Here is a 24,675-nt window from a genome sequence, read left to right as displayed (position 1 = left end):
TATTTGCACAGCGCTCTTGAGGATGGGCATTCTTAAAAGGGAAGTTAGCAGAACCGGAACCGTTGAAGTGACAGCCTTTGGAGCCAAGCTCCTTCCCTGGGTAGGCCCAGGGATCCTGGCTCTTCTGCCTGTTTTCCTTGGGTACCAAAATGTGTTTCTGGCCTCCCCAGGGGGAGCTAGGAAGGCCTATGTTCCACTGGATCCCGAGGAGTTTCAGCACTCTCAATAAAAGGCTGGCAACTAGTTCTGCCGCCTTTTCCCTGAGCCCAGGCACCCCTCCCCAACACTACCACCAAGCCCCAGGCACCCTCTATTCCCTTCTGGGACTGGCGGCAGGACAATGGTCTCCTTGGCCCTTGGGAGACAAATGGGCCTTGTTGGGCCGGCGGCGGGGGCGCGATATTGAGCCCCAGGGAGTTGAATACAGCTTCTGTGCCTCTCGGGCAGGCGCGCAGGGGACAGGATGGGGGAAGGGGCCGTGTCGCCCATTGGCCGTGAAGCCAGGGGCCGGGCCAGGCTGCTGGCCTCACCTGGCCGTGAGTGGCGAGAGCGGGTGCGGCAGCCGCTGCGGCGGCGGGGCGGGGGCATGGACCAGGCCTGGCAGAGCACGGGGCCCCGGCGAGTGCGCCCCGCCGCCCAGTGAGCGCCCCGGCGGCGGCGGCGCGGGCCGGGGCGACCCCTGCCACCCCGAGCCCAAGGAGAACCGGGCCAAGGTATGTCGGGAGGTCCAGCACTCAGGCTGGCTGTGTCCTGCCTCATTCTCCTACCTGAGCACCCCGCCTGCACTGCCTCCTTAGCCAAAATGGGATCGCATGCTCGCCCAGCGAGGGGTACAGGAGTGTTGCAGGGCATACTTCACCGGCACTGTGTCCTGCAGGCTCAGGCTGGTTGCTTGCCTGGGTGCCCCTCCCCATCAGACCCCGGGAATCCTAAAAGTGGGGTGGGTGGGGTTTGAGTGCCCGCTGCTGCACTCTGCTGAAACTGTGAATCCGTCAATGATTAATCCTCTCGGACCTCGTGGCCTGGGCCCTAGTGGAGAAGGAGGGGCCGGCCGGCCGGAATCTCCCTTTACCTGCCTTTCCCAGGAGGGGCTCTCAAAACCGAGACTGGGGACCGTGGGCAGTGACAGACTCTTGTGCTTGGGGAAGGTCCCTTGGATACGGGCTCCTGAGGAGATGAGGCCACCAAGGAGAGACTCTTCAGCTAGGACAGAAAAGCTCCTATATACAGTTGCAGTTCCGGAGTCCTGAGCCAGTGCTCCATGAAGGGTTCTGCAGGTTGGTCTACTCCCTTAGCAGAAGGGCAGCACAGAGCATAATCGTTGCTTCCCAATGGAGCCCCTCCTTGTTCCCTAGCTGTCTATAGTGACAGGCACACATCTGGCTGCAGCCATCCACGTTAGGATGGGCAGCAGGCCTGATACCTGACACCTGAGGTTTCTGTGGTGATGGTGCCATGGAAATCGTCCAGAGGAAAAAGGTGTGGAGGGAGATCCAATCAGAAGAACTCAACCTCTTCTGAGGAGGTGACCAGTGGGTCCTGTGGTCAGTGCAGCCACCCCAGCCTTCCCTGCACTGTGCCTGTGCCCTGCGAGGCACCATTGCTATTTATCTAGAGGAAATTCAGGAATCAAGCAGGTCGGTTGCTCGGGAAAATTAGAGACTAAGGTCACACAGTTCAGAAGTGGCAGAGTTCACTCCAAGTCACAGGAATTTTTGTCGTCCTCATTTCAGGACCCTAACCCTGCCCAAACTAGGGTCCTACTTGTTTGATCTTCCTAGGCTTCACCAACCCTCCCCCTTGCCTGACATTGGTGAGTGAGCAGGTACACAAAAGCAGAAACAGTTGCTCCCAGCCCTTAGCTCTGCCCAAAGGAAGCTCCCCACAGACATGGAGTGCCTGCTTCCTCTGCTTCTCCCTTAATGGGTTCTGTGCCCACATGTCATCCAGCAACAGATAGGTCTGTTTACTACACTGTCTCCAGGCAAGAGTAAGCTGTCCTGCGCAGAAGGGCAGTGAGTCACCTGGGAGAGTGGCCCACAAACAGTGGGACTCTGGCCCCAGTGTTATCATTTATAAAGACATGGTGGACCAGAGGCCAGTCCCATGAGGGGCAGCCGTCCCACAAGGGGCAGTGGCGGGCCACCCAGGGCCTCAGTAGGTCCCCTTGGTGGGTGGGAGACCATGGCAGGTGAGAGACAGACAGATACATCATGCGGAGAGAGAGTGTGGGTATAGAGTTTATGTAGTGGGTTATGGAGGGGGAAGGGAAGGGGAGAAGGGGAAGGGGAGAAGGGGATGAGGCAGAAGCTGCCTCTCTAGAAAAAGGGCAGAGAGAGAGAGGGTGAGAGAGAGGGTCCTCTTGCCTCAGCAGGAAGGGGGGTTGGGGGGGGGGTGGGAGTGGGCAGGACTTGTCTCTTAAAGGGACAGGGTACCTAGGTGACAGACCAGGCCAGTAGATTATAACAGTCCCATCTTTTTCTTAAAATAAAAAGGCTGGAAGTGGGCTGGAGAGATGGCTCAGAGGTTAAGAGCATTGCCTGCTCTTCCAAAGGTCCTGAGTTCAATTCCCAGCAACCACATGGTGGCTTACAACCATCTGTAATGAGATCTGGTGCCCTCTTCTGGCCTGCAGGCATACATACAGACAGAATATTGTATACATAATAAATAAATATTTAAAAAAAAAAGGCTGGAAGTTAGGCATAGCAGGTTGAGGGAATTGGGATGGCGGAATGTCAGAATGACTGTGACAGATGTTTTTGCATGATGAAAAATATCTTTAACACTATGAAAGGCAGTGTGAGAGAGAAATTTGGTAACTTGTATTTGTCTTCATACCTTTATAACTTGCAGATACACACTTTAATAATTGCATTTGTATACGTTAAAACACCTTTTATTAAGAACATGTTAAGAAGTTGTACTGAAATTTGTTCTTTTTAAACTGACAAAACCTCTCAGCTGTCAAATTGTATCAGAGTTCTTGGAGAAGGATAAAATTTTACTTGAGTTATTGATTAAAAACGATAGAAAACTTACTTGGTTGGTTACCTAGAGCTACTCCTCAGGGTCCTCCATAATTGTTGAGGGCAGGGGTATCAGGGCTGTGTTTGCCTTCTGATGTTAGAAGCAGGGCCTGCCAGACTCCAGAAGATGCCGTGGGCTAAGAAATCTGTAGAAGACACGCCTACCTTGACCTGAGCAGCGAGGCTGTCAATTCCAGTGATTCTTCGGTTTAGATGAAAGGCAGTTTCGTCCAGTAGTTAGCGCTTTCGTTTGATGAAGCGAATTGTAGATGGACATTGTTCCGTCTTCTTTCGAGGAAGTAGGGTGCTGCTGCTAGGAGCCAACCTGTCTCTCTGTTATGAAAAGCCTTTTAATAATTAAACATTTAAATGCCATATTCCCCAGATCTCTGAGCAGCTGTTTATCAGGTATAAATAAGTTATAATTACAGCGTAGGATCTGCCTGGAGAACTGAGTCCAAGTTTAACTGTCCTGGCTCTCAACTTAACAGGTGAGACTTGTACTTTTGAAAGACAAGGAAGAAAGAACTGTTTGTAATAGAAGCTTAACGGTGGGACTGACACTAGTGGAGAGCAACTTAATGTATTTTACAGCAGGGTTGGATTACATATACAGCATTTTTGTCAAAGACAAATTTTGTCAAAGACCAATTTAAAATATGTGACTTATTGCTTTCTTAGTCTGGAATAAAATATAATGAACTTAAAACATTTAACAGTAAGAATGCATACATTTACACACAGTTGAATTTAAGTTCCGCATAAAGTTAAATAAAAAGTGAGAGGAAGCTGGCTAGGAGCGGGACCATGATCACATGGAGAGCCTGCTGCTCGCATTCTTTGGCTAGGGGCGGAACCTCCGACTCCTCCCTTTGTTAAGCTCAAAGAAAATGGCAGCAGCCATGGCTGTCCATGTGGTGTAACTCTTTACATTTAGCCGTGCGCTGGTAGAAGTTAGAAGTGTCAGCCCGTTTCCCATGGGTGAGGCAGAAAAATAAACAACTGACTCAGGTCGTTATCCATTGTCCACAAGATAACAGGGACGAGAAAGGGCAGTGTCCTGAGAGGCCCTAGGCCAGAAGGGAAGGAACGGTATCCCTGAAAGGATCCATAGGTCCCAGGGGCTGTGGACCCGAATAATGAAGGCACTCACTGATCAGCGAGGCTGTGCTAGGGCAGAGCCCGAGAAAGGGCAGTCGTGCGTGCGAGAGGCTCTAGGCCTAAAAGGGAGCAGTCTCACCAATTGTCCCGGCGGACTGACAAAGTTGGGAAGTGAGCTGCTAGAAGGGCTGCGTGAATGAAAGAGAGACAGATTCCGCCACTGAGGTGGGAGGCAGCATGAGGTAGGGGGCCGATGGTGGACCAAATAGGTAACCAGAGCCCAGCCCACAAGCTGAGAGTGACAGTTTAGCATGGGTGTGATTACACGCTGGGAATAGAAAGCAGATAGAAAAACATAAAAAAGCAGGCTGCATTTCCAACTAGCAATCACTGGCAGAATATAAGCTGATAATAGGCAGATAAGTAGCTTGATTATCTGAGGATGGGTTGGCACAGCCTCCATGAGTAAAGTGAGAAGATTCAGAGACCAAACTCCAGTGTCCCAGAAGTTCAGCATGGACCCTGGCTCAAGCTGAACTTTGGGTCATCACTCAAAGTCCAGGCCATGAGAATGGGTGGGCACAAACTGAACCCCTACATTGTCACGTAGAGCCAAAGGCCCGAGTGAGGGGCTTTAAGCTCAATGGGCCAGTGGTTGACCAATACTGGGCTGTTTTTACGTAGAGGAACCTCTGCTGAGTGGTTGCATACTCATGGAGGCATGACCAGATATATGCAAGGAACCTACCGTTTGATGCTGAGTGTAGAATTCCAGCAATTTTGCAGGGCGGTGGTGGCACACGCCTTTAATCCCAGCACAGGCAGAGGCAGGCGGATCTCTGAATTTGAGGATAGCCTGGTCTACAAGAGCTAGTTCCAGGACAGGCTCCAAAGCCACAGAGAAACCTTGTCTCGAAAAACGAAGAGAGGGAGAGAGAGAGAGAGAGAGAGAGAGAAGATAAAAAGAACTCCAGCAATTTTTAAGTTGGAAAAAAGACCATATAGAAAAAGAGTTAGAAGATTATAGGATCCCTAGTAGTCCTCAGCTGCAAAGGACAGCCTGACAAGTGTTGGAAAATGGTCCTGAATCCAGGGTCCCCCACATGTCCTCAGCTGGCTCACCCACAGATTGGAGAGAATGTGGAGAGAGTCTGGCTGAGTCACAGCACCAATGTTATCATTAACAAACATATGGTAGTGAGGGACTGGTCCCACGGGGGGCAGTGGCGGGCCACCCGAAGCCTCAGAGAGTTCCCTTGGTGGGTAGGAGACCACAGCAGGTGAGAGACAGATATATAACGCAGAGAGAGAGTTTGGGTATAGAGTTTATTTAGTGGGTTGTGGAGGGGAGGGGGAAGGAAAGGGGAGAAGGGGGAAGGAGAGAAAGTGGAAAGAAGGGAGAGGCAGAAGAAGGGCAGAGAGAGAGAGAGAGAGAGAGAGAAAGGGTGAGAGTAAGAGGGTCCATTTGCCTCAGCAGAAAAGGGGGGGGGGTTGGGAGTAGGCAGGGATTGTCTCTTAAAGGGACAGGGTACCCAGGTGACAAACAAGGCCAGCAGATTATAACATCCAGTCTGTGGCTTGTGACAAATTTGTTTTTGTTTTGGGGGATAGGTTTTCTCTGTATAGCCCTGGTGGTTCTGAAATTCACTCTGTAGATCAGGCTGGGTCTCAAGAGCAGAGATCCACCTACCTCCCAAGTGCCGGGATCAAAGGTGTGTGCCACCACCGCCCAGTCTGACAAGCTTCCTGCTTTGCTTTGACTCCATAAGAAATGTGAATGACTGTAGAGAGGACGAGGCAGGATGGAATGGAAGTGTCCCCAAGAATCACCTGACAGGAGACCTCTGGAGTCATGAGGTGGGAACTAAAAGAATTTTCCAGGAGTTATCTGCCTTCCCACACGCTATCCTCTGGGGCAGAGAGATTCGGCCCTCCATAATACATTGGCTGGGACACTGGGTAAGCCCTCCCTGTCTGCCTTAATTTTGCCAGGCATGGAATGTGAGTGTTGAGGGAAGCTGGGTATAAAACATGGGAAAGCATAGGTCATTGGAAGGGTAGGGTGGTATGAATATTGATCCAGAATGATCTAAGGCACATTGCAGTGTGCCAGGCACTGAGCAGAGGACCCTGCATGCCTCACAGTTTTTGATCTTCCCAACAAGAGACAGCATGGCTGCACCTCTGTCAGGAAAAAGGGAGCCTCTTGACAGAGACCACCCTACTGGGGAACTCTGGAGCAGGCTGTACTGAGGCCTGAATGCAGGAATGGAGCAGTGGGTGTGCTTATCCTGGGCATGGTGTGTGGCATCAACAATGCCTCTGTAAGACTTTTTCTCCATGCCATGTGTTTATGCAAGCAAGTGTATCTTCAGACTGTAAACAATATGGCAGGAATATTATAACGTACTGATATTTATTGCTAACTCTTCCATGCTCAGTCCTGGGTATCTATGTGTTTAGAGAACTAAGGTAGTGGCTTGACTTTTAACTGGCACCTGTGACTAGCCACTTCCTGCCAGAGCTGTTTTGTGCTTGGATCTGCTATCAGGAAAGGTGGTGATTTTGCATGGACAGGGGAGTGTCTCAAAAAGAACTGTGAATGTGTTCTGTTGTTGCCATGGTTACTGGACTTGTTTCTCCACCTGATACATGGGGCTGCCTATAATACTGAGAGGTTCTGGTGTGTGGTGTGCGTACTGCAATTGTGTGTTTGCCTATTGAAACAATAGGTTGCTAGACATGGTGACACATGTCTGTATTTCTAGCATCAGGAAATCAAGGCATGAGGATAGCCAGTTTGAAGTCAATCAGGAACATAGTGAGACCAGACCAAAACAGACCAGACCAGTCACAAACACACACGCGCGTGCACATGCGCTCACATACACACACACACAGGCACATATGCACACACGCACACACACACAAAAGAAACGAAGAAAGGAAAAGAAAAAGGAGGAGGAGACCTGAGGGGAAAAGAAGGAAGGTGCAGGTGATATTGATACTCTGACATTAAGAATTGCATCTGACAATGGGTAATGGTGGTCCACGCCTTTAATCCCAGCACTTGGAAGGCAGAGGCAGGCAGATTTCTGTGAGTTTAAGACCAGTTCGGTCTACAAATCAAGTTCCGAAACAGCCAGGGTTATACAGAGAAACTCTGTCTTGAAAAACAAAGAAAAAGGAACTGCATCTGAATCATGAAAGACCACCCCATGTCAGCTGCCAGGCCTAGAAACCATTGGCACCGTGACTCCAGCCAAGGGCCAGTAAGGCTGTTAAGATGCCAGGGCTGCCAGCTCGGAGGGATCCTGTGAGCCAGCAAACTAGGGTGCAGACAAAACACCCCATTGGATGATAAACTCCAGAGAGCCTCACGGTGAAGAAGTTTCTGGATCCTTGCAGGTCCAGGAGGTCTAACCTCTCCCAATCAAACCGTCCATGAGTACCCCACGCTTGCTGGTCTATCATTGGCTATGCCTTCCAATTCAGAATGCTCAGGTTTGGAAAGAGCAGTATGCCTGCCTCCAAACCAAGGTGTGGCCTGGCTTCTACTATGGCAATAAACCTATTTTTAGTCTTTATTTGTTGGGTGTGTGTGTGTGTGATGTGTATGTCAGAGGGCAACTTTCAGGAATTGCCTCCCCCTCCACCATATGGGTTCTGGGGATCAAGCTCAAGGGCAAACACCTTTATCTGCTGAGCTATCTTACTGTCCCATTATTTATAAATTTTTACTTTTCCCCAAAGTAATACAGACTATGATAAAATGTGAATGCTATATAGTCACATTGTATTTACCAAGTCAAAAGTGTTATTGATGGCAAGTGACCCCATTCCTTGAGGAAATACATTTTACATTTGGTATCATTTCAGACCCCTTAACCTAAGTACAAATTACAGTTTTGCCCTTATGAATGCATTCATTCTTTACAGTGTGTACTAAGCACCTCTTTTAATCTCTGGACCTAAGTTTTTTTGTCCGTGAAATGGACATAAAAGGTCTATTCTAGTTTGCTTTCTTCCTAGGGATGGTACTGCCCAGAGTGGGCTGAGTCCTCTTATATGATAAAAAAAAAATACCCCACAGATAATTGGCTATCAGCTTGAGATGCAATATTGACCTCACTGGACCACAGCTTCTGTGTGCTGACCCTGAGGAAGTACTTTCAGAAGAGTTTGCCTCAATGTCCCTTCTTAATCACACCTAATTTCTCAACCCTGGTTAACAAGCATCAACTGTCCCAGTAAAGCAAAGACTTTGCTTCCACAGATCCTTAATCTGAAACATTACATGACCAGCCATGATGAACCGTCATAACTCAGGCCTCCACTGTCTGCATTTCTCTCAGCATTGCCTTCCAGCTTCCCACAAACCAGCCCGTCAATCTCTGAGCGCTCCTTGACTTTTCCAGCTCAAAGTTCCAAACCCTTCCACAATTCTTCCTGCCAAAAATGCCACGGTCAGATCTGTCATAGCAACAGTCCTGTTTTCCGGCACCAATTTCTGTTCTAGTTAGGTTTCTGTTGCTGTGGTAAACACCAGGATCAAAAGCAATGTGTGGAGGAAAGGGTTTATTTTAGCTTACGGGTTACAGTCCATCGCTGGGAGAGCTGAGGAAGGAACGCGCTCAGGCAGGAGCAGTGAAGCAGAGACCACTGTTTGGCCTCATTCCCAGGCCAAGCTCAGCAACCTTCCCAAGCCCACCCACTTAAGCACGCTATTTCCCACTTTGGGCGGGACCTTCTACATCAATTAGCAAGGAAGAAAATGCCAGCCCTCTGCACCCAGACATGACCACAGATCAGTCAGGTGGAGAGTTCTTCAATTGAGGGTCCCTCCCCCCAGGTGTGTCTAGGTTTGTGTCAGACTGACAATAAAAGCTACCCAACCATGGCTTTAGTTCCAGTGGAAGGCAGAGGCTATGATCTCTATGAGTTCAAGGCCAGCTTGGTCTAAACAGTGAGTTCTAGACCAGCAAGGGTTTCACAATGAGACCCTGTCAAAGACACAACAACAACAACAACAACAACAAAGGTAGCTTGTACAGGATCTGGGAGCCTCTGGAGAGAAATCACCTTTACCAAAGACCCGCCCCCAACCTCATTTGCTGTCTTAATGCTCGTATTTCATTGGCTCTGATTCAGTACATGGGAATCAACTGTAAGGGAGGATGGGATTTATAGGCTGTGTTACCATGGAGAAAAGAAACTGTCTTTGGAAACTGGAGAGCCTCCTGAGGGCGCCCCTTTTTAACCCCTTCCCCTACTGGATCAGATGTCCTCGCTGCTGCTGTTTTCTCTACCACCCCTGTCTGCTTTCTCCCCCAGGAGCCCCCCCCTCTGGGCAGGACATGCACCCTCTGTAATATCTGTGGGCACAACAGCTTAAAGTCTATGGTGATCACAAGAAGATGGTCACGATTTGTCAGTAGAGAATGGGAAAGCGAGTTAAAACAAAAGTATGCTGGCTAGTGAGATGGCTTCCACACGTGACCCCTTATTTTAAGTTTTGGACAAGGTTTCAGTATGTGGTCCAGGCTGGCCTCAATCTCATGACCCTCCCCACCTGCAACAATGGGTGCTGATAGTATCTGTTGTTCTCTCTCTCTCTCTCTCTCTCTCTCTCTCGATGTATATTATATAATAATATATATTATCTCCAGGTCTAAGCTCCTGGCAAGTGTGTATTTGGCCTGTGATTTTGTTGTTCCCTATTCTGCCTAACTTTCTTTTTTTGTGATGAACCCATAGAGCAGCCAAGAGGCTTGAATGAGCTGCCCTCAGGTGGATCAGTTCATCTTCCAGTCCGGCGCCCCCAACCACTAGCCTTCAAGCACGCAACAGCTGTGCCCTTGGCTCAAGGGCATCTAGAATTGAACTAGTAGCTGAGCCCTTGGGTAAATGAACTACCTGGCTGTTGGGGTCTAGAGAGGGGCGGGGCCAGTCGGAGGACAATAAGAAGACAAGGGCACCACCTGGGCATTCGTTCATTATCCCCAGGGAGGACGCTCATAAATATTCATAGGCACTGGAGGGGGATGGAAGGAGCCAACCAGCCGCCGGCTGGGTATCATTAGAGCATTCTTGTCTCTGACTGCAGAGGCAGCCTGGGTGTTGGAAGAGGAAAGGGGCGGCTAGTCGCAGCCCAAGGTGAGTGTGTCCCCTCCGTCCCAGCACAGAGAGCAGGGGATCTGCGCAGTGGTAACTCCCTCCAGCAGCCTTACCATCTCGGGCAAGTTTTACAGTGTGCAGGTTGTAGTGGGTGAGTCCTGCTTCTCCTTCTGTCCTGCAGGGTCCTAGCTGAACTGGAGGATGTGGAGTCTGGCTTGCTACCAGTTATCGCGCAGCTGTGGCTGGGGTCACCCACGAGAACAGGGATAGGTGAGGAAAATGACAAGAGAACCATATGTCCTAGTACCCTGGTCTGTCACCAGCATGGGCAGAGGAGGTAGGGAACCCAGATTCTAGTCATGCTTCCTACTTCCCCTGGGCTGTGTGACCTTGAGGATACTCTTGCCTTCTCTGAGGTTTGACCTCCCTGCTTCTCTGGAAACCTAGTTCTAAGGTCCACTGTAAGACTCTGTTTCGGACTGGCGGGTACACAGCTGGATGGGACCAGGCCAGGACCCTGGGGGGTCATGATAACTCAGTTCAGCAAATGTCTGCCCAGTGCCAGCCCCGTGCCTGCATGTTCCATCTGAAACATAGGGACAGAACATTAGTATTATTTTGGAGGAGAAATTTAAGACCCAGAGAAGGAAACAGCCTTGCTTAGGGCATACAGCAAGCTGGAGTGTGTGTGTGTGTGTGTGTGTGTGTGTGTGTGTGAGAGAGAGAGAGAGAGAGAGAGAGAGAGAGAGAGAGAGAGTAGTTATTATGGGGAAGAGGAGATCAGAAGACAACTTCTGGACCTGGGAATCAAGCTTCGATTGTCAGTCTTGGGAGCAAGCACCTTTGCCTGCTGAGCCATCCTGCTTGCCTCGTATTTAATTTCTTGAAACAGGGTCTCCCTGTTTAGCCCAGTTTGTCCTCAATCTGGCCATCCTCCTGCCTCTGCCTCCTGAGTTGTTGGGATTACAGGTGTATGCCGCTATGCCTGGCTCCAGAGCTGGGCTTTAAATAAAACTAGATTCCTAGCCTGGTTGCTGGCTCTTTCCAGCTCTCTTGTGTGGCTCTCACATGCATGTTCATGATCCTCACATATGACTTCCGTGTGTGGCTCACTCATGGCAGGACACGGGAAGTTTATTCATTTGGCTCTTTGAGACAAGGTCTTGATCAGAAGCCCACTCTCTCTGGCCTTCAACTCAAAATCCTCAGCTTTCTGAGTCCTTGGATCATAGGCATGCACCACCTCACCCAGTGAAGGAACAATATAAATATATACATATATAGTCATTATCATTGCCATTCCTGGTACTGGAGACAGAACCCAGGGGCTTGTGCGTGCCAAGCAAACTCTTTACCACAGAGATACGCAACTAAACAAACCTTCATGGGCCCTCTGACATGCATGTCATGTATGACCCTCACAGAAAGTCTGTCTCACCATGAGCTGTCTCCCCGTGTGGCTCTCACTGAGGTGATAGCTGCCCGACCAAGGGTCTTATCCATGTTCTCCCCCGAGATGCCCAGGCCACGGGGCATCTTCTATTAAACATCTACCAAGTGCTAGGCTCAGGCATCTCTGGGATGACTCACCTGTTCCTGATTATGGGCGCAGGTACCTCTCCTGGGAGGCAGGACTGGGCCCTTGTCAACAGTGATGACAATGGCTAATCGGCAATGCTATTAATAATTAATACTCTGATTAATCACCTGGCTTTGGAGCGGGGTGGCTTTGGGGTTGTTCTAGCCAACCCATTTGTTTCCCCCAGTTTGGGCAGAGAAGGGCCTGCCTTCCCTGCCTTGGCCACTGGGGACCCACCATCGGCAGCAGCAGACAGTCTCAGGAGGTTCGTTGCTCAGTTCACAGAGACTAGACAACTAGGGGGTGAGGAACCTTGAACACCTCAGGAAAGGCTGGCCCAGGAGAACCAGCCACCAGGGTCCCTTCTACTTCCCATGCCTGCATATTGACTGTCAGCTAGCTCTGCCCACCAGCGTCAGACACCTCCTAGGACAGAGGCCCCGGTGTTGCCTTGATCTGCCTTGCAAGGCAGACACTTCCTTTGCCCCAGGCTTCATAGACCTCAGACAAATAGCCGCTATTTATAAAGCAGGATGCTGCATGTAGGAGATCCACAGACATGGGCTCAAAATCCTGCCTTGCTTATACCTGCTGTGTGACCCTGAGCAAGCCCTGTCAACTCTTGAAGCCTCATTCCCCCCCCCCCCACGTCTACAAAACGGGGTGATGGTACAACGTGATGGTACCCACTGAGTGGCATCAGTTGCTGGCAGAGATACTAGTGGTCCCATCAGGGCTCAGTATACGCAGGGAGCTGGTGAGGTTTGGGAAAACACAAACAGGAGAATGAGTGAATGAGTGACGTTTTGTGTGGGGGGGAAACACACTGTCCTGGGTGGGCCAGAAAGCCCCTGCCTGGCAGTTTAGGATGCTGGTCTGCCCCCTACTGCCAGTCCTCCACCACTGCAGCTTCTCGGAGTTCCGGAGGAGTACCCTGGTGAGTGGGGCTGCCGAGGCAGGGTGGGCCCTCAGGCTTACGAGAGCCAACTAAGAGAATCTTGATCCCTCCCGCTAGAGAAACTAAGCTCCTGTGCTCGCTGTCTGTTCTGGGCCCGAGCCTTGGTCTGTGAGCCGGCTTTCTCCGGAGCCCCGTGAAGCAGAGAGCTGGTGGCAGTTTCTTGGTTCGTGGGCAGCTCCCCCAAACCCCGCATCGCCACTCGGTGCCCAGAACTCAGGAGGGTTCAGCTAGTGATACCAGTATATCGACCGCTCAGGAGGTTCCTCAACTAGACTCCTCTCCTCAGCTTCTCTCCAGTTTATAACCGAGAAAGCATCTCCGGCTAGTTCGCAGTCCTTGTTAAAGCCCAGCCCTGCCCAGCCTTGAGGGATCCTGATGCCGAGGTCCAGCCTGGCGGTGGTGGCGCCACCTGTAGCCTCAGTACTCGGGAGGCAGAGGCAGACAGATCTCAGTGACTTCGAGGCCAGCCTGGTCCACATAATGAGTTTCAGGACAGCCAGAACTACGTAGTGAGATCTTGTCTCTAAATAAACAAAGCAGTTGTTGAGGTCCACACCTTCCCCTCCTGACTGGGTTTTGGTTTAGCTTGTTTTTGTGGTACTGTCTTACATTGTAGCCTAGGCTGGCCTGAACTTTTGATCCACGGCTTTCCCCCGGGATTACTGTCATGTGTCATCACATCTGGTTTGCGTTTTGTAAACTTTAAAGTGTGAGCACATGCCTAGCTCAGTGGTAGAGTTCTTGCCTGGAATGCTGGAGACCTAGGTTAACTCCACACTGCTTAGGGAAAAAAAAGAACAAAACCTCCAAACCTCCTCATTATTATTATTATTTTATTTTTGGTTTTTGGAGATGGGTTTCTCTGTGTAACAGCCCTGGCTGTCCTGGAACCAGCTCTTTTTTTTTTTAATTTATTTATTTATTAAGGATTTCTGCCTCCTCCCCGCCACCGCCTCCCACTTCCCTCCCCCTCCCCCGATCAAGTCCCCCTCCCTCATCAGCTCGAAGAGCAATCAGGGTTCCTTGACCTGTGGGAAGTCCAAGGACCGCCCACCTCCATCCAGGTTTAGTAAGGTGAGCATCCAAACTGCCTAGGCTCCCCCAAAGCCAGTACGTGCAGTAGGATCAAAAACCCATTGCCATTGTTCTTGAGTTCTCAGTAGTCCTCATTGTCCACTATGTTCAGCAAGTCCAGTTTTATCCCATGCTTTTTCAGACCCAGGCCAGCTGGCCTTGGTGAATTCCCGATAGAACATCCCCATTGTCTCAGTGTGTGGGTGTACTCCTCGCGGTCCTGAGTTCCTTGCTCGTGCTCCCTCTCCTTCTGCTCCTGATTTGGACCTTGAGATTTCTGTCCGGTGCTCCAATGTGAGTCTCTGTCTCTGTCTTTAATTCAGGAGGATGCCTATATGTTTGTCTTTGGATTCACCTTCTTATTTAGCTTCTCTAGGATCGCGAATTATAAGCTCAATGTCCTTTATTTATGGCTAGAAACCAAATATGAGTGAGTACATCCCATGTTCCTCTTTTTGGGTCTGGCTTACCTCACTCAGGATGGTGTTTTCTATTTCCATCCATTTGTACGCAAAATTCAAGAAGTCCTTGTTTTTTACTGCTGAGTAATACTCTAATATGTATATATTCCATACTTTCTTCATCCATTCTTCCATTGAAGGGCATCTAGGTTGTTTCCAGGTTCTGGCTATTACAAACAATGCTGCTATGAACATAGTTGAGCATATACTTTTGTTGTATGATAGGGCCTCTCTTGGGTATATTCCCAAGAGTGGTATTGCTGGGTTCAGGGGTAGGTTGATCCCGAATTTCCTGAGAAACCGCCACACTGCTTTCCATAGTGGTTGCACAAGTTTGCATTCCCACCAGCAATGGATGAGTGTACCCCTTTCTCCACAACCTCTCCAGCCAAGGCTATCATTGGTGTTTTTTTATTTTAGCCATTCTGACAGGTGTAAGATGGTATCTTAAAGTTGTCTTGATTGGCATTTCCCTGATCGCTAAGGAAGTTGAGCATGACCTTAAGTGTCTTTTGGCCATTTGAAGTTCTTCTGTTGAGAATTCTCTGTTCAGCTCAGTGCCCCATTTTATAATTGGGTTGATTAGCCTTTTACGGTCTAGTTTCTTGAGTTCTTTATATATTTTGGAGATCAGACCTTTGTCAGTTGCGTGGTTGGTGAAGATCTTCTCCCAGTCAGTGGGTTGCCTTTTTGTCTTAGTGACAGTGTCCTTTGCTTTACAGAAGCTTCTCAGTCTCAGGAGGTCCCATTTATTCAATGAGGCCCTTAATGTCTGTGCTGCTGGGGTTATACGTAGGAAGTGGTCTCCTGTGCCCATGTGTTGTAGAGTACTTCCCACTTTCTCTTCTATCAGGTTCAGTGTGTTCGGACTGATATTGAGGTCTTTAATCCATTTGGACTTGAGTTTTGTGCATGGTGATAGATATGGATCTATTTTCATTCTTCTACAGATTGACATCCAGTTTTGCCAGCACAATTTGTTGAAGATGCTCTCTTTTTTCCATTGTATACTTTTAGCTCCTTTATCGAAAATCAGGTTGGAACCAGCTCTTGTAGAGCAGGCTGGCCTCAAACTCACGAAGATCCACCTGCCTCTGCCTCCTGAGTGCTGGGATTTAAGGCATGCACCACCACCGCCTGGCATGTTTCCTTTTTTATTAAATTGTCTGTGATCCTTTTTAAAAGGCAACCATTGTAAAAATGAGTAATGTAGAGAAATATCTGTACCCCTCCCAGCTAGGTTCAGAGGATTAGACTGTGGAAATGTAGAACGCAGGCTGCGTGTCCTCAGCCCAAAATCTGATACTGAAGATGATCTAAAATCTGAAACGTTTTGAATATCAACATGATGCCACAAGTGGAAAATCCCATATCTCACCTCATGTGATAAGTCACAATCAATCAGAATTTTCAAGTACCATAAAATTCTTTCTGGCTATGCATTCTAGGCAGATAGCAAATGAATCTCATGCTCACGTTTTGGCTGTTACCAAGGTCTCTCTCATGCGTATATACATGCTCATGTGCATATGTGCATGTGTTTATGTATGCACATGGAGTCAGAGGCCAGCATGAAGTCTCTTCCCTGATAATGCTCCACCTTACATGTTTTTGTTTGTTTCTCAAGACAGGGTTTCTCTGTGTAGCCTGGGCTGTCCTAGAACTCGCTCTGTAGACCAGGCTGGCCTCAAACTCAGAGACCCGCCTGCCTCTGCCTCCTGAGTGCTGGATTAAAGGCACGTGCCACACTGCCAAACTTCATCCGCCTTACTTTTTGAGGCGAGGACTCTCACCAAACCTTCTAAGCAGTCACTGAGCCCCAGGGTCCCCTGTCTCTGCCTCCCCAACACTAAGATAACAAGAGTCCTGGCTTTTGTTTTTTAGTGTGGGTGGTAGAGAAATTGAGTTCATCTTCATGTTTGATTGGCAAGCACTTTGCCAGCTATACCATCGCCTCAGCCCCATCAAGAGAGTTCTTTAAGCATACGCAGATATTCCAAAATAAAAGGTACAAAATCAGAAACATTTCTGGTTCTAAGCAATTTTGGTAACAAACACTCACATTCCACGCCCATCACTGCATTTTGCTTTTGTCCAGACTTTCACATATATTTACCTAGGGACATATGTGGACCAGGAGGAGTAGTGTGTATCACTCTAGGATTTTCTTTCTTTTTTAAAAATTATTTATTTATTTATTTAATGTGCACTTCTGTTTTGCCTGTGTGAAAGAGGAACTGGAACAAGAGTTACAGACAGTTGTGAACCACCATGTGGGTGCTGGGAATTGAACCCTGGTCCTCTGGAAGAGCAGTCAGTGCTCTTAACCGTTGAGCTATCTCTCTAGCCCCCACTCTAGAATTTTCTATAGCTTTTTGTTTGTTTGTTTTGCTTTTGATTTTTAGGATTTTGGTTTTTAAGTCAGGGTGTCACTATGCAGGCCAGGTTGGCCTGGAACTAGTTATATAGATCAGGCTGCCTTGAACTCAGAAATCCACCTGCCTCTGCCTCCCAAGTGCTGGGATTAAAGGTGTGAGCCACTTTATCTGGCTAAGATTTATTTATTGTAAAGTGTGTGTGTGTGTGTGTGTGTGTGTGTGTGTGCACGCGCGCGCGCGCGCGCGCGCGCGCGAGAGAGAGAGAGAGAGAGAGAGAGAGAGAGAGAGAGACCACAATGTCTAGAAGGGGACACTGGATCCCCTGGAAGCTGGAGTTACAGGCAGTCGTGAGCCACCCAATATGGGTGCTGGGAACTGAACTCCAGCCCATCAAGTACTCATATAGGTTTAGTTATGAGCCTAGAGGTTAATGGCCGAGCCATCTCTCCAACCTTCTGTTGATGTGTTGAGTGAGACAGGACCTCATGTCGTTCAGGTTGCTCTCAAACTGGACATGTAGCTAAGACTGGCCCAGTCTCCCAGATGCCAGGCTTTTTCTTTCTTTTTCTCCTTTTTTCTTTGCTGGGGAATTGGCCAAGGGCCTTGAGCATGTTAGCGAGCAACTAGCTCGTGTTGCTCTTTGGTTAACTCACTTCCCTTTTCATCATGACTTCTGGGACGGGCCTGGTAGACATGATGTCCCTTTTGTCCTTTGCTGATGCTCACGGAAGTTCTCTCTCTTTCTAATCAAGTTGCTATTGGCACAATGCCTTTTTACACTTGACACACTTATCCATAGTGACAGGTGGGTGACCCTCGTTTGACATCCCTGCCCTCTGGAAACACTCTCCCCAGCCTTTACCAGCTTCACAGAGTGAGCGATGCTTCTCCATTGTTGCAGGAGGAAACATTCCCTCCTGTGTGGTTTCTTCCTCTGGCAATTGCTTCTCTCTGTCCTTTTCTGGAAGGCAAACTTCCTAGTTGATGAGCCACAGGCTCAGCAAGTGCTACCACCTTTTCTGGGGGTGGGCCCGGAGGGTTCCCCTCAGCAAGCAGCCGTGGGCACCTTAGGTAACTTTCCCATGGAGGCTGCCTGGCGGTGCTGCCTCTAGATGCGTTTGGTAGCGTGCCATGCATGCGGGCACAGGGCAGCGTGTATGACCTCCTGCCGCCTTGGGGGCTTGGGAGCATCAGCTGGGAGAGAAGTGGAAAGTTCCAGACCTTGGCTTTACACCTGTGGGAAAGTGGAAAAGTCCCCCTACTCGAGCCTCCACTCTCTCCTGGATTCCAGTTCTGAAGCCTCCCTCATTACCACTCACATCTCTGTCTGCTGTGGGCAAGGCCACTGCATCCAGGTCAAATTGCTCTCCAAACAAGCATACTACAGCAAAAACTCACTAAGACACCCGTTACAGTGAGTTAGCGGTTTTGTCTGTTTGTTTCTCTGTGTAGCTCTGGTTGTCCTGGAACTCACTCTGTAGACCAGGCTGGCCTCAAACTCAGAAACATCCACCTGCCTCTGACTCCCAAGGGCTGGGATTAAAGAAGGGCCTAGGACACCACCGCCCAGCTGAGTTAGCAGGTTTTTTTTTTTTTCAAGACAGGGTTTCTTTGTAGCTTTGGAGCCTGTCCTGGAACTAGCTCCTGTAGACCAGGCTGGCCTCGAACTCACAGAGATCCGCCTGCCTCTGCCTCCCGAGTGCTGGGATTAAAGGCGTGCGCTACCACCACCCGGCTGAGTTAGCAGTTTTTAATATAACTACTTTCCATGCAGTATTTTGAACATAGCTATAAACTAGATATCTTTTTTTTTCTTTTCTTTTTTTTTCACCAGGGAGGGTGGTACAGGAGACAGGAAGGCTGGCTATGCCTTCTGAAACAGTAAAGATTCTAAACTTCCCTATGAGCGGGCCTGGGGCACAGGACTAAGAGGGTTCTTCTTTTGTCCCTCGGAATGCATTCATTATAAAGCCCAAAAGGCCTACTCCCATGACCTTGCCAGTCAGTCAGGAGTTAGCACCGTGCTCAGCAGGATTTTCTCTCTGCCCCTTTGCCTCCTCTCCTCGAGCCTGCTATCTTCTATCTCTCTACCCTGTCAGGATCCTGCCAGGGAGTCCGCAGAGCTGGCAAAAGCAGGCCCCTACTGTGAGCCCTGGCAGCTGTGGAGACTCCATGAGACTAACCTCTTGACCCTTCTGCTCTTCTGTACTGTCCCTAGCAGTTCTCTGAGATGCCTCTGCTGTCGAAGAAGCCCTGGGAGTCCAAGGCCAAGGGGCTGGTGCTGGGCGCTCTCTTTACCAGCTTCCTGTTGCTGCTCTACTCCTATGTGGTACCGCCTCTCCACCCCAACGTGGCCTTCACGTGAGTGCCATCCAACAGAGGGAGCAGGGCAGGGTACCGGTCATGGTCCACCTGCACCGTGCTGCGTGGGGCAGACATTCTGGCAGAACTCTTCGGTGCCACCCAGGCCTCACTATGTACCTCAGCGAAGTGGAGATAAGGGCAGATCCCGCCCCACAGAGCGGGAGTGCCGCCTAACACTGTGTCCAATCTGAGGCTCCCACAAGGCCACAGTGGGGGCCAGGATAGAGATGGAGTGTGATTTGTCCCCAAACACTCATCTGGCCTAGGGCCCTGATTCAAACTTTTCAAATTTGGGCTTATGTGACTGTGTTCCTCTTCCTAAGCAGCCCCATCTCCCCATGCGGCTGCTCAGCATATATCTGGGGCAGCCTGTACCACAGTTAATGGTATTAAGGTAACCTGAAAAATATTGGTAATAACCAACTAACCCCCTCCCCCGCCGCCATACACACACACACACACACACACACACACACACACACACACACGAAAAACCCAGCAATCTCGGGCAGGGGGAATTTCAGCTCGGTAGAGTGCTTACCCAGCACCCACAAAGCAAAGTGTTCAAACCTGCAGGCTTGCATTAGTAGATCGTGGCCCTCAGGCTGATCTAGATCAAGCTCCTACCAGACCCTCCCATGGGACTGTCACCTGCAAGCCCCTGACTGCTTTTCATCGCTCTGTCTCCCCCAGGACCTCGGAGCCCGCAGCGCCCTGCTCCCCTGCTCCCAGTGAGTCAGAGGTGGCCACTCCCGGCAACGGCTCTGCCGGAAGGTGCCAACCTCGGCAAGACATCGTGTTCATGAAGACGCACAAGACCGCCAGCAGCACGCTGCTCAACATCCTCTTCCGCTTCGGCCAGAAGCATGGGCTCAAGTTCGCCTTCCCCAATGGCCGCAACGACTTCCACTACCCGTCCTACTTCACACGCAGCCTGGTGCAGGACTACCGACCCGGGGCCTGCTTCAACATCATCTGCAACCACATGCGCTTCCACTACGAAGAGGTGCGCGGGCTGGTGCGGCCCGGCGCTGCCTTCATCACCGTCATCCGCGACCCTGCGCGTCTCTTCGAGTCTTCCTTCCATTATTTTGGGTCCCTGGTGCCGCTCACCTGGAAGCTGTCTAGCCACGACAAGCTGGCAGAGTTCCTGCAGGACCCCGATCGCTACTACGACCCGAGCGGCTACAACGCGCACTACCTCCGCAACCTACTCTTCTTCGACCTAGGCTACGACAGCGGCCTGGACCCGGGCAGCCCACGCGTGCAGGAGCACATCCTGGAGGTGGAGCGCCGCTTCCACCTGGTGCTGCTGCAGGAGTACTTCGACGAGTCCCTGGTGCTGCTCCGGGAGCTGCTCTGCTGGGATCTGGAGGACGTGCTGTACTTCAAGCTCAACGCGCGGCGCGACTCGCCGGTGCCGCGGCTCTCGGGCGAGCTGTACCGCCGTGCCACCGCCTGGAACCTGCTGGATGTGCACCTCTACCGCCACTTCAATGCCAGCTTCTGGCGAAAGGTGGAGGCCTTCGGGCGCGAGCGCATGGTGCGCGAGGTGGCCGAGCTACGCCAAGCCAACGAGCGCATGCGTCGCATCTGCATCGATGGCGGCCAAGCGGTGGATGCCGAGGCCATCCAGGACTCGGCTATGCAGCCCTGGCAGCCCCTGGGCGTCAAGTCCATCCTAGGTTACAACCTCAAGAAGAGCATCGGGCCGCATCACGAGCAGCTCTGCCGGCGCATGCTCACGCCCGAGATCCAGTACCTGTCCGACCTCGGCGCCAATCTCTGGGTCACCAAGCTCTGGAAGTTCCTTAGGGACTTCTTAAGGTGGTGACATACCCTGCCCACTTTCCGGTCTGGCTCCCTGCTGCAGAAGGGCTTGCCAGGGTGCCTCTGGCCCCTAGCCTTCCCCAGTCATGCCTGGTGCCACCCTGGGGTCCCCTGGGGTTATTAGCTGGCCGGGACTAGTCTCTCTGCACAAGAGAGAGAGCCTAACCGAGAAGTATTTGACTAATTATGTAATTTTGTATTAAATCTCCTTTATTTCCAGACCTCTCTTACAAGGGGAGACTCAGAAATAAAGGAATTTTATGTGTTTTTGTTAATCGGCCTCACTGTGCTCTGGAATGGGACCCTTGGGAGGGTGTCTGTAGACGGGAATACAGCAGCGGGCAGGGGTCTAGTGTGTCTGTTACTTGCTGAAGTCGTGTGTGGTTCAAGGACTTCCACAAGCTGCCAAAACATGGGGAAATCACATGTGTGACCGATCACTGGCTAAGTCCCTGGTACTAGTGGATGGGCGCTTTCTGGGCACTATCCCAACACAGAAACTTAGTGACCTGGGATTATAATCATTCTCCTGTGACACACCAAGGAGGAGGGGGTATCACTGCCAGCGTTATACTGCAAATAATGACTGACCTGGTAGGCAGAAGTGGTGAGCATATTAGAGCAGAGATTAAGAACGAATGTGTGCATGCAGTGTGTGCATGCGTTTCCATGTGACAGGGATGCTGGGAGCATTCCGCAGGGCATGGGGCAGCATGCCCTGAGTCACGTCGGCACTCACAGTGACTCTCTGAGCAACACAATTACTGTCCCTTTACAGATGTGGGGACTGATATCCCAAGAGGGGAAGGGACCACGTGCCAAGGACCCCCCCCCCCAATACTTTTCCATTTTCAGTACCCATTCACTCTGTACTCATTGGCTTCTTCCTGGCCTCCAAATGTCAGCCTCTATCTCCAATGCCCCTTTCACACACTGCCACCCCAGACTGCCTCACAGGCTGCTCTTCAATCTCTGAGACACCGGATCCACGCGGTAGCCCCCATTTCTCTGAAACCGCTTACGTCCAGAGATAAAGATGCACCTGAGCATGGTGAAGTGTCACCAGGATAAAAAGTCCCATGCTTTCAGGCAGCTCCAGCTAGGAGCTGAGTAGCCTAAGTCACAGCAATTGTGGACTCTCTTGTGCCAAGTTCAATCTAAGTGTTGACATACCAAACCTAAATGTCCAACAACTTCCTGGTTTTATAAAACAAGGTTCAGAAAGGTGAACTTTGCTCCAGCTTCAGGGGATTCCCCACACCCTCTCCTGACCTCTGCAGACACACACACACAGACACACACACACACAGAGGTACATACACACACACACAAAATGTTTTTAAAAATTGATGAAAGAGAAACTATTCCTAAGAAAATGTATTTTACTCCAAATCTATATAGTGGAGATACGATGGTGTGATATGATAGTATTTTTGGATTGAGAAACCTCATAATTACATTTCTTTAGGCCTCAAAGAGCCCAGAAATGCCAATTAATTATTAGCGTATGTTATTAACTATTATTATGACTGACATAGCTGGGCCCTTGAAGATCCAAGGAGAACAACTTGGGCACATAGCAGGTTCAAGAAGTATAATTTATATGCACTTACTGTTCTCTGGTCCTCAGAGCTTTGCAGTCAGTCACACACTTATTAATATAATTAATATTTGAATGAGTGGTTGCTGGGTAGTAAGCAGTGTGGGAACATGGGTATCCTCACTGCTTCCCTAAGGCAGGGATGGAGACTCGGGCTGAGAAACCATCTCAGGGTCACAGAGCAAGGCTGCCAGAGAGGAAACAGTCTGGAAACCTAGATTCATTTGACGCTAAAGCAGTGATGTCCACGGCCTGAGAACTGGTGTCTCAACACAGCTGGGGAGGTTCAGCCCCCAAGCATTTGAATAATGGATCTGTGGACTCCAGTGTGCTTTTCCCACCCATGGACAGCAGAGGGCAGGAGGTGTTGAGTTTGTTCAGGACGGAGCACACTTAAGAAAACCAGGTATCTGCTGACATGATATGTATGTGGTCTCAAAGCAGGGCCACAGTTGCTCAACTCAGAAGTGCCCACAAACCCACCTTTTTTTTTTTTTGATTAGTGCAGTTGTATCCTGCCCAGATATATGTTGAGTTCCCTTTTGACCAGGACCTTACTTGGGAAAAAGGTCTTTATATATCAAATTACCTCATCAAATTAGGATGAGGTAATTCTGTGGTAATATCTCTGTTGTCCTTATTAAAAGTTTAGAAGGGAGACAGGCATGGCAGTGTGTGCCTGTAACCCCAGCACTCAGGAGCCTGAGGCAGGGGCTGGAGAGAAGGATCAGCAGTTAAGAGTACTGGTTGCTTTTCCAGAGAGCCCGGATTTTAGTTTCCAGAACACACAGGATGGCTCATAACCACCTCTAACTCTAACTCAAGGGGTTACAACACCCTCTCCTGTACTCCACGTGCATCCGGCATGCATGCAGGCAAAATATTCACACACAGAAAATTAAAATAAATAAATATTTAAAACAATAAGATATAAATAAATAAACCAGAAAGGAATGTAGCTTAGTTGCTACAGTGCCCATCTGGCATGCAGGAAACGCTGGGCTCAATTGCTAGGCCCACATAAACCATTCATGGTGATGCATACGCTCCCGTAATTTTAGCAAGTAGAGCGTGAAGGAGAGAGGACTGCGAGTTTGAGACCAACCTGGATACACAGGGAGTTTGAGGCCCTCCTAGCTTACTTGAGACTCTCAGAAACAGAAAACAGGAGAAGAGGACATGCCATATGACTACAGGCAGGGGTCAGAGGGGTGCCGAATGACAAGGGACCTGGAGGAGCACGGGGAAATGGCAGCAGGTAGAAAGAGGCAAGGAAAGTTCTACCCCTCATCTCAGGAGGAACATAGTTCACAACCTGACTTCAGACTTCCGTTATCCAGGGCTTGTGACATCCAGAAAGGAAGGCTCTCTCCATGGGCTAGCACTGACTGTATGAGACCCACACCCCCTCCTCCCCTCCTCTCCAGTGCACCAGCCTCATAGAACTCAAGGCCATGTTTGGGGAGAAGCCGGCGCAGTCGCAGCCGTGCTGTGGCATGGAACACGTTCCCTCTTCCCTATGCAGACTGCTATAGGCTGGTTTCTGTTGCTATGACACTGGGACTGGGAAATTTACATGTCTGTGAGTTTACACCTGTGAGGGCCTCATGCTCTCATCACTTGGTGGAAAGCAGAAAGGCACGAGGCAGGTCATGCCTACCAACAGTCTACTCTGGCAAGAGCTAACCCCATCTCATGAAAACTGTACCGATCCAAGCGTGGAGCGGGCTCCTACAATCTCCTCACCCACACAGACCCCAGCCCCTCTCAGAATTCTTACACGGGGTACTAAATTCCCACATAAGCTTCAGGGGACAAGCCACGGCGACACAGAGCTCAGCTTCAGGATTACCAGGCTTTCAGAACTATCTCTGCTTCCTGCGAGCTCCCCGACACCCAGCCTGCAGGTTACCGCAGTCTCCATGTTCATACGTCTGCCAGGGCTCCCGCGGCCAAGCTCTGCTCTCCCAGGGTACGACTGTTGATGTGCCTGTCTGGAAAGTTCCATCTGTGGACTCCCACAGGACAGGGACCCAGGCTGATAGTCACAGTTGATTTCCATGTCTAGACCAGTGCCTGCACACAGTAGGGTTGTTTTGTATTTTTTGCTCTTGTTGTGTTATTGTTTTGTTTAGTCTTTTTTGTTTGTGACAGGCTGTTGTTATGTAGCTCAGGCTTGCCTTA

At 50.0% G+C, this 24,675-nt stretch overlaps 1 protein-coding gene across 9 annotated transcripts; it reads left to right on the top strand.

Annotated features, from left to right (window-relative positions):
* The first annotated feature begins 483 nt into the window (after positions 1-483).
* LOC121436520 (galactosylceramide sulfotransferase) lies at positions 484-21,105 on the top strand. 9 transcript variants are annotated; one of them, XM_041636501.1, is made up of 4 exons: positions 484-713; positions 10,429-10,517; positions 18,919-19,058; positions 19,755-21,105. In XM_041636501.1, the coding sequence occupies exons 3-4, from the start codon at positions 18,928-18,930 to the stop codon at positions 20,893-20,895; spliced, it is 1,272 nt and encodes a 423-aa protein (XP_041492435.1). In that variant the 5' UTR covers positions 484-713; positions 10,429-10,517; positions 18,919-18,927; the 3' UTR covers positions 20,896-21,105. The 9 variants fall into 9 exon arrangements, with proteins under 9 accessions (XP_041492435.1, XP_041492439.1, XP_041492438.1 ...); XM_041636505.1 differs by having other exon boundaries at positions 18,916-19,058; XM_041636502.1 differs by lacking the exon at positions 484-713 and adding an exon at positions 10,256-10,286.
* The last annotated feature ends 3,570 nt before the right edge of the window (positions 21,106-24,675 follow it).

Source organism: Microtus oregoni, unplaced genomic scaffold (assembly GCF_018167655.1).
Source record: "Microtus oregoni isolate MIOR12 unplaced genomic scaffold, Mior012 000049F_ref0000343, whole genome shotgun sequence".
In the NCBI taxonomy this organism is placed as follows: Eukaryota; Metazoa; Chordata; class Mammalia; order Rodentia; family Cricetidae; genus Microtus; species Microtus oregoni.
Note: the sequence above shows the minus strand (reverse complement) of the source record. Positions and strands in the feature narration are given on the sequence as shown.

Excerpts from the sequence above, each read along its gene's own strand:
- LOC121436520 (XM_041636504.1), top strand. The coding sequence starts at position 18,928 with ATGCCTCTGCTGTCGAAGAAGCCCTGGGAGTCCAAGGCCAAGGGGCTG. Across the intron at positions 19,059-19,754 it reads CACCCCAACGTGGCCTTCAC|GACCTCGGAGCCCGCAGCGC; the intron begins GTGAGTGCCATC and ends TGTCTCCCCCAG.